General features: G+C 46.6%; 1 protein-coding gene across 1 annotated transcript in view; it reads left to right on the top strand.

Annotated features, from left to right (window-relative positions):
• Positions 1–10162, top strand: part of syndig1l (synapse differentiation inducing 1-like) — a 141070-nt gene that overhangs the window by 21811 nt on the left and 109097 nt on the right. The window contains exon 2 of the mRNA XM_065008584.1: positions 3699–4300. Coding sequence (XP_064864656.1) covers positions 3788–4300 — 513 coding nt within the window. The 5' untranslated portion in view covers positions 3699–3787. The remainder of the gene's footprint in view (positions 1–3698; positions 4301–10162) is intronic.

Below are 10162 nucleotides of genomic sequence, written 5' to 3'. Positions count from 1 at the left end.
GTGCCACGACGGTGTGGGTACGGTGTTATGGTGCGGGTGCACAGTGCCACGGCGGTGTGGGTACGGTGTTATGGTGCGGGTGTTATGGTGCGGGTGTTATGGTGCGGGTGCACAGTGCCACGGCGGTGTGGGTACGGTGTTGTGGTGCGGGTGTTATGGTGCGGGTGCACGGTGCCACGGCGGTGTGGGTACGGTGTTGTGGTGCGGGTGTTGTGGTGCGGGTGTTGTGGTGCGGGTGTTATGGTGCGGGTGTTATGGTGCGGGTGTTATGGTGCGGGTGCACGGTGCTACGGCGGTGTGGGTACGGTGTTGTGGTGCGGGTGTTATGGTGCGGGTGCACGGTGCCACGGCGGTGTGGGTACGGTGTTGTGGTGCGGGTGTTGTGGTGCGGGTGTTGTGGTGCGGGTGTTATGGTGCGGGTGTTATGGTGCGGGTGCACGGTGCCACGGCGGTGTGGGTACGGTGTTATGGTGCGGGTGTTATGGTGCGGGTGCACGGTGCCACGGCGGTGTGGGTACGGTGTTATGGTGCGGGTGTTATGGTGCGGGTGCACGGTGCCACGGCGGTGTGGGTACGGTGTTATGGTGTGGGTGTTGTGGTGCGGGTGCACGGTGCCACGGCGGTGTGGGTACGGTGTTATGGTGCGGGTGCACGGTGCCACGGCGGTGTGGGTACGGTGTTGTGTGAATTAATATACACTGTATATTCATATTCTTATTCAATTGGAAAGGCAAAACATTTTTTTTTATTCCATTTAGCCTATAGCTTTACTAAAACTGTATCATTATGTAAACTTACGTGAATAAACCTCAAAATAAATGATCGTAGAAATCACAATTTGGACCTTTTACAGCAAAAAAATAAATACATCTTCAAATGCAAAAGAGGAAAGGAGGGTCATGAGTCACTCACCAAGTCTACTTATGTTTTGCTGCTCTTGACTGATTCAAGCAGTCCTTTCTCCTCTTGCAGAGCCAGAGAGAAGTCATTACATGACAAGTCACAGTTCATTTGAAGTTCATTTTTTCATCAGCTCTGTGCTACATCTGTTTCTAGACTCTGACCATTTAATGGTCATCAGAGAGAAAGTCCTCTCCACAAAGGCATTTGAGCCTGGCACACTGAGGACAAATGAGACAATCCTGAACATGTTGATCAAGTTGGCTTTCCCGAGGTCTTGGAAAACTGCCACCTGCTTCTCACTGGCAGAGTTTGTGGTTTCCTGTCTGGCTTTCTGTATTTCCTGCAGGCTAACACAAAACTCTTCGTAGAGTTGGTCCCTGTCATTTGGAGGGCAGCCACCACCTGCTCCAGGTCAGTGAAGGAGAACTCCTCATGGAGGCCGATCAGTTTTACCATTACATTACCCGGTGAGAAATCAAACCACTTGTAAATGTATGTAATGACAGTGTCATAGAACGTCCTGTTGCTGCTTGGACCTTTGACAATTGTTTATCCATCAGCTACTTGGTCTGGTATCCCAAAACATCAGCTGCTTGGTCTGGTATCCCAAAACATCAGCTGCTTGGTCTGGTATCCCAAAACATCAGCTGATTGGTCTGGTATCCCAAAACATCAGCTGCTTGGTCTGGTATCCCAAAACATCAGCTGCTTGGTCTGGTATCCCAAAACATCAGCTGCTTGGTCTGGTATCCCAAAACATCAGCTGCTTGGTCTACTCAGAAAAAACTGTCCTGTTTCAGCTGAAGCGTCTTCAATGTTGAACTTTTGGACTTCCTCGTAAACATCTGTGATGCAGAGCGTTGTTTCCTCCAGCTTTTTTAAGAGTTGGTCATAAACACACCCCACTTTGTGGAAAAAGCACAGATAAATCTCAGCAGTAGCTTCCTTTTTTTCTTCATACTCAAAAATACTATTCAGTGCCACAGGACAGGTCTCCCTAAGGGACCTGAAGTATGATGTAAGAGCTGGCCAGCTTTGCAGGAGACGATCGACGGCTGGAGAGCCATTGTGTGCAAACATGTTGCAGAATTTCACGCCACTCAGTGTCAACAAAGGCAACAAAAAGAGAATGCACGCAGTTCCTCTCTTCGTGAAGCGGATACTGATAGGTGTCTGTGGATCTGTAAAACAATTCTCTCAATATCCACTGACCGCTGATCGCAGGCATTATGAGATCTGTGAGCAGGGCAATTAGCTTTCAGAATGCGATTGTTGTTGGCACTGCTCAACTGGTAAACGGAGAGGTGTTTTCAAATTATGTCGGTTTCCACAGTAGACGTCACGAAGAATGCACCGATATTGCTAGCACCTTTAGCTTAGCGTGCCCTTGTGCATTTTCATTTCTGTGGATGCATGCTGAGTTAGGTCATTCTCCCATCTCATTGGCCAATTGAGATTTCCTTGATGGCACATGAAGAACAGAAAGAGGGTCACCACTGACAGCATATGAAGAAGAGAAAGCGGGTCACCACGGCATATGAAGAACAGAAAGCGGGTCACCACGGCATATGAAGAACAGAAAGCGGGTCACCACGGCATATGAAGAACAGAAAGCAGGTCACCACAGCATATGAAGAACAGAAAGCGGGTCACCACTGACAGCATATGAAGAACAGAAAGCGGGTCACCACTGCATATGAAGAACAGAAAGCGGGTCACCACGGCATATGAAGTACATAAAGCGGGTCAGTACTGACGGCATATGAAGAACAGAAAGCGGGTCACCACTGCATATGAAGAACAGAAAGCGGGTCACCACTGACAGCATATGAAGAACAGAAAGCGGGTCACTACTGACGGCATATGAAGAACAGAAAGCGGGTCACCACTGCATATGAAGAACAGAAAGCGGGTCACCACGGCATATGAAGAACAGAAAGCGGGTCACCACTGCATATGAAGAACAGAAAGCGGGTCACCACGGCATATGAAGAACAGAAAGCGGGTCACCACTGCATATGAAGAACAGAAAGCGGGTCAGTACTGACGGCATATGAAGAACAGAAAGCGGGTCACCACGGCATATGAAGAACAGAAAACGGGTCACCACGGACAGCATATGAAGAACAGAAAGCGGGTCACCACAGCATATGAAGAACAGAAAACGGGTCACCACGGACAGCATATGAAGAACAGAAAGCGGGTCACCACGGCATATGAAGAACAGAAAACGGGTCACCACGGACAGCATATGAAGAACAGAAAGCGGGTCACCACGGACAGCATATGAAGAACAGAAAACGGGTCACCACGGACAGCATATGAAGAACAGAAAACGGGTCACCACGGACAGCATATGAAGAACAGAAAGCGGGTCACCACTGACGGCCTTAACACACATCTTTTATTGCTTCACAATGTTTGTTGTAGCTACACAGTCTTTTCTATTCTGCATGTTTATCCATTTTTCCTTGATATGCCAAACCGACCGAACAATAACAGAAATGACTTTGCAGGAATTGGCGCGTTTACACTATACTGTGATTGGATTAATATTTAGCCAAATATATAAGGGACATCCCGGCTAATACGGGACAGTTGGCAACCCTACCCTAGCTAAACCGTAGACATCTATCTAACAGCTACCAGTAGACTAACAACTTGATGTCATTCTTCGGGAAGTGTTTAATGCAGTGTTGTCTCTCAGTAGCCCAGTGTATTGTGTTCACCCCACTGCTTCACTGAGACGGAAACCTGAGTTTACTAACTTCTCTTATTTCCTCTCCTCTCTGCAGCTCTCATCCTGTTGAACACCATCAGTAGCTGCCACCTTCAGTGAGGTCCTCTTAAGCCACTTCCACTGACCCCCTGAACCCTCGTTGCCATGGAGAACATGAGTGAGCTCCAGAACCCGCTCCTGGACAAGAACAGCAAGCACGTCGTCAACGGTTACGGCGGCGACTTCCCTAACAACCAGTACCAGGAGAACATCATCAACTACTTAACCGGTGGCAACAGCGGAGAAGGAGGAGGTAACACTACCAACGGTACGGTGGCCCATGTGGGACACAACAACCCCAACGGCAAGACGAAAGCTCAACAACTCCTGGACGCCACCTCCCTCCATCTGGCCGTCGAGGCCTTCTACAGACCTAACTTCATCCTGTACAAGGAGGAAGGGGGAGGAGGAGGCGGAGTCAAGGCCAAGGATTATAAGAGCGAGTGCTGCGAGACTACCTTCACTGAGAAGAAAGAGAAGGAGAGGGAGGCGTCTGTAGCAGTGGAGACCCCCGGCAGCACAGAGGACCCTCAGGCCAAGCTGCTAGAGGACGGAGACAACGTGAAGATACAGACTGTCTCCTACGAGGTGGAGGAGGAGGAATATGTGGATTACGAGGTAAGGAAAATAAAACACTCAGATGTATCCTCCCCATAGTAGATTCAGAATTTATGAGCAGGTACGTGAGCATGCACCTGGGGAATTGCTGGAAGTGTGATAACGGATTTGTGGTTTGGTAGAAAGTAGAACTCGCTGTGCCTCCATCTTCTCTAGCTCCTGTGTGTGCTGGCTGGGGGAGCATTGGGATTGGTTAGGATTGAGGGGTAGACCAGAGAAGAAGGTAGTGGATTGGAAAGTGGTGCAGAGAAGCAGTTACCAGGTTAGGCAGTAGAGCAGAGAAGCAGGTACCAGGTTAGGCAGTAGAACAGAGAAGCAGGTACCAGGTTAGGCAGTAGAACAGAGAAGCAGGTACCAGGTTAGGCAGTAGAGCAGAGAAGCAGGTACCAGGTTAGGCAGTAGAGCTGAGAAGGAGGTACCAGGTTAGGCAGTAGAGCAGAGAAGCAGGTACCAGGTTAGGCAGTAGAACAGAGAAGCAGGTACCAGGTTAGGCAGTAGAGCAGAGAAGCAGGTACCAGGTTAGGCAGTAGAACAGAGAAGCAGGTACCAGGTTAGGCAGTAGAACAGAGAAGCAGGTACCAGGTTAGGCAGTAGAGCAGAGAAGCAGGTACCAGGTTAGGCAGTAGAGCAGAGAAGCAGGTACCAGATTAGGCAGTAGAACAGAGAAGCAGGTAGTAGGGATGTTGTCATGTTTTACAGTAAGAAAAGTAGTAATGTGAAGTATATTACAGCATCTCTGCTGTAAAGCAACATTACAGTATGAAGCTGGCAACTCTGGTGACAGGACAATGCTGTACATTTACAGTGAAATTCTTCCTGAAATCTAAAAGAAAAATAATACATTTATACATATATATACAGGACCAGTCAAAAGTGTGGACACACCTACACATTCCAGGGTTTTTCTTTATTTTTTAAACTATTTTCTACATTGTAGAATAAGACATCAAAAAACATTGAAATTTCACATTTGGAATCATGTACTAACCAACAAATATTTATATTTGAGATTCTTCAACGTGGCCACCCTTTGCCTTGATGACAGCTTTTCACACTCTTGGCATTCTCTCAACCAGCTCAACCAGCTTCATGAGGTAGTCACCATAGTCATACATTTCAATTAACAGGTGTGCCTTGTTAAAAGTTAATTTGTGGAATTTCTTTCCTTCTTAACAATACCACGTGGTTAAACGCTTAGACTATTGATACCGACAGAATAAGAATATTAATTACTAGTCTGCAGCTAGGAATTCGGTATCTACAACCGCCGAAACATCTATTCTATAACGACATGAATGAATGTCACTCTGAACTATCCATTCTAACCACGACAGAGAGAGAGAGAGAGGGCGGACAATCTCTCCAACAGAAACAAACTTTTCAACAGAGATCCCGATAACACACTGAGCGTAAATATATATATATATATTGATTGCAATTATTCCAGAATGAGTGAGCGTTCATGTGCAAAGGATTAGCATTTCAATTGTTATAATTATCAACTGTGTGTTGTCTTCTCAGTTGACCCCCACTTCCCTTTTTGTCCACCAAGCCGCCATGCCAGTTTATCCCACTAGGGATTATCATTTCCTTGTAACTATCTACTGTTTGTTTATGCATTTCTGTGAATGACTTATTAAGTAAATAAATTATTTAAGACAATTGATGAATGGAAGACTCATAGTGAAGACTGTGTTCGTGCAGATAACCAACAATTTAACAACGTTTGGAATGAGACTGGAATGAGACTAACGTGAGGTAAAATAAAGAATAAATCATTCATCAGAAGACTAATTGATCAGATATTAAAATATCTGAAAAGTTATATTAGGTAAATTAGAACTTTGTAATCTGAATATTTTCCTTGGTGCCCCGACATCCTAGTTAATTACATTTGCCTGATTAGTTAATCACGAAATACTAATTACAGAGAATCTTTGATAAAAAACTACAAGTCTTCAGTTAATGATAGTAAAGGCACGACACTACCATACCCCTACCCTGTCTGTACATTATGCCCTGAATCTATCCTACCATGCCCAGAAATCTGCTCCTTTTATTCTCTGTCCCCAATGCACGAGACAACCAGTTTTGATAGCCTTTAGCCGTACCCTCATCCTACTCCTCTGTTCCTCGGGTGATGTGGAAGTTAACCCAGGCCCTGCGTGTCCCCAGGCGCTCTCATTTGTTGACTTCTGTAACTGTAAAAGCCTTGGTTTCATGCATGATAATTCACATCAGAAGCTTCCTCCCTAAGTTTCTTTTACTCACTGCTCACTTATCACACTCCGCCAACCCTGATGTCCTTGTCGTGTCTGAATCCTGGATTAGGAAGGCCACCAAAAATTCTGAGATTTCCATCCCCAACTACATCATTTTCCATCAAGATAGAACTGCCAAAGGGGGAGGAGTTGCAATCTACTGCATAGAAAGCCTTTCATGTTTTCCAAGTCTATGCCCAAACAGTTCAAGTTTATAATTTTAAAAAATTATCTATCCAAAATATGTCTCTCAATGTTGCCGCCTGTTATAGACCCCCCTCAGCACCCAGCTGTGCCCTGGACACCATATGTGAATTGATTGCCCCCCATCTATCTTCAGAGTTTGTTCTGTTAGGTGACCTGGCAGTCCTACAATCCAAGGAATGCCCTCAATCTCACACAAACTATCAAGGAACCCACCAGGTACAACCCTAAATCCATAAACATTGGCACCCCCATAGATATTATCCTGACCAACTTGCCCTCCAAATACACCTCTGCTGTTTTCAATCAGGATCTCAGCGATCACTCCCTCATTGCCTGTATCCGCCATGGGTCCGCGGTAAAACGACCATCCCTCATACATGTCAAACACTCCTTAAAACACTTCAGTGAGCAGGCCTTTCTAAACGACCTGGCCCGGGTATCCTGGAAGGATATTGGCCTCATCCCGTCAGTAGAGGATGCCTGGTTGCTCTTTAAAAGTAATTTCTTCAACATCTTAAATAAGCATACCCTTTCAAAAAATGTAGAACCAAGAACAGATATAGCCCTTGGTTCACTCCAGACCTGCCTGCGCTCAACCAGCACAAAAACATCCTGTGGCGGGCTGCACTAGCATCGAATAGTCCCTGCGATATGCAACTTTTCAGGGAAGTCAGGAAACAATACACGCAGTCAGTCAGGAAAGTAAAGGCTAGCTTTTTCAAACGGATATTTGCTTCCTGTAGCTCTAACTCCAAAAGGTTTTGGGACACTGTACTCTCTTCTCCGTATACATCAACGATGTTGCTCTTGCTACGGTTGATTCCCTGATCCACCTCTACGCAGACGACACCATTCTGTATACTTCTGGCCCTTCTTTGGACATGGTGTTATTAACAAACCTCCAAACGAGCTTCAATGCCATACAACTCTCCTCCCGTGGCCTCCAACTGCTCTTAAACGCTAGTAAAACTGAATACATGCTTTTCAACTGATCGCTGCCCGCACCTGCCCGCCCGACTAGCATCACTACTCTGGACGGTTCTGACTTAGACTATGTGAACAACTACAAATACCTAGGTGTCTGGTTAGACTGTAAACTCTCCTTCCAGACTCATATTAAACATCTCCAATACAAAATTAAATCTAGAAGTAGCTTCCTATTTCGCAACAAAGCCTCCTTCACTCACGTCGCCAAACATACCCTAGTAAAACTGACTATCCTACCGATCCTCGACTTCGGCGATGTCATCTACAAAATAGCTTCCAACACTCTACTCAGCATACTGGATGCAGTCTATCACAGTGCCATCCGTTTTGTCACCAAAGCCCCAAATACCACCCACCACTGCGACCTGTATGCTCTCGTCGGCTGGCCCTCGCTACATATTCGTCGCCAGACCCACCAGGTCATCTATACGTTTTTGCTAGGTAAAGCTCTGCCTTATCTCAGCTCACTGGTCACGATAACAACACCCACCCGTAGCACGCGCTCCAGCAGGTATATCTCACAGGTCATCCCCAAAGCCAACACTGCCTTTCCTTCCAGTTCTCTGCTGCCAATGACTGGAACGAATTGCAAAAATTGCTGAAGTTGGAGACTTATATCTGATCAAATCAAATCAAATCAAATTTATTTATATAGCCCTTCGTACATCAGCTGATATCTCAAAGTGCTGTACAGAAACCCAGCCTAAAACCCCAAACAGCAAGCAATGCAGGTGTAGAAGCACGGTGGCTAGAAAAAGCTCCCTAGAAAGGCCAAAACCTAGGAAGAAACCTAGAGAGGAACCAGGCTATGTGGGGTGGCCAGTCCTCTTCTGGCTGTGCCGGGTGGAGATTATAACAGAACATGTCCAAGATGTTCAAATGTTCATAAATGACCAGCATGGTCGAATAATAATAAGGCAGAACAGTTGAAACTGGAGCAGCAGCACAGTCAGGTGGACTGGGGACAGCAAGGAGTCATCATGTCAGGTAGTCCTGGGGCACGGTCCTAGGGCTCAGGTCCTCCGAGAGAGAGAAAGAAAGAGAGAATTAGAGAGAGCATATGTGGGGTGGCCAGTCCTCTTCTGGCTGTGCCGGGTGGAGATTATAACAGAACATGGCCAAGATGTTCAAATGTTCATAAATGACCAGCATGGTCGAATAATAGTAAGGCAGAACAGTTGAAACTGGAGCAGCAGCATGGCCAGGTGGACTGGGGACAGCAAGGAGTCATCATGTCAGGCAGTCCTGGGGCATGGTCCTAGGGCTCAGGTCAGTTGAAACTGGAGCAGCAGCATGGCCAGGTGGACTGGGGACAGCAAGGAGTCATCATGTCAGGTAGTCCTGGGGCATGGTCCTAGGGCTCAGGTCCAGGACATTCACACAGGACACCGAATAGGACAGGAGAAGTACTCCAGATATAACAAACTGACCCTAGCCCCCCGACACAAACTACTGCAGCATAAATACTGGAGGCTGAGACAGGAGGGGTCAGGAGACACTGTGGCCCCATCCGAGGACACCCCCGGACAGGGCCAAACAGGAAGGATATAACCCCACCCACTTTGACAAAGCACAGCCCCCACACCACTAGAGGGATATCTTCAACCACCAACTTACCATCCTGAGACAAGGCTGAGTATAGCCCACAAAGATCTCCGCCAAGGCACAACCCAAGGTGGGGGCGCCAACCCAGACAGGATGACCACAACAGTGAATCAACCCACTCAGGTGACGCACCCCTTCCAGGGACGGCATGAGAGAGCCCCAGTAAGCCAGTTTGCGTCTCTGACATGGGTAGGCAGACCGTTCCATAAAAATGGAGCTCTATAGGAGAAAGCCCTGCCTCCAGCTGTTTGCTTAGAAATTCTAGGGACAATTAGGAGGCCTGCGTCTTGTGACCGTAGCGTACGTGTAGGTATGTACGGCAGGACCAAATCAGAGAGATAGGTAGGAGCAAGCCCATGTAATGCTTTGTAGGTTAGCAGTAAAACCTTGAAATCAGCCCTTGCTTTGTCAGGAAGCCAGTGTAGATAGGCTAGCACTGGAGTAATATGATCAAATCTTTTGGTTCTAGTCAGGATTCTAGCAGCCGTATTTAGCACTAACTGAAGTTTATTTAGTGCTTTATCCAGGTAGCCGGAAAGTAGAGCATTGCAGTAGTCTAACCTAGAAGTGACAAAAGCATGGATACATTTTTCTGCATCATTTTTGGACAGAAAGTTTCTGATTTTTGCAATGTTACGTAGATGGAAAAAAGCTGTCCTCGAAATGGTCTTGATATGTTCTTCAAAAGAGAGATCAGGGTCCAGAGTAATGCCGAGGTCCTTCACAGTTTTATTTGAGACGACTGTACAACCATTAAGATTAATTGTCAGATTCAACAGAAGATCTGTTTGTTTCTTGGGAC

This window comes from Oncorhynchus nerka, linkage group LG24, assembly GCF_034236695.1.
Source record: "Oncorhynchus nerka isolate Pitt River linkage group LG24, Oner_Uvic_2.0, whole genome shotgun sequence".
Classification (NCBI taxonomy): Eukaryota; Metazoa; Chordata; class Actinopteri; order Salmoniformes; family Salmonidae; genus Oncorhynchus; species Oncorhynchus nerka.
This window is presented reverse-complemented; position numbering and strand designations above follow the sequence as displayed.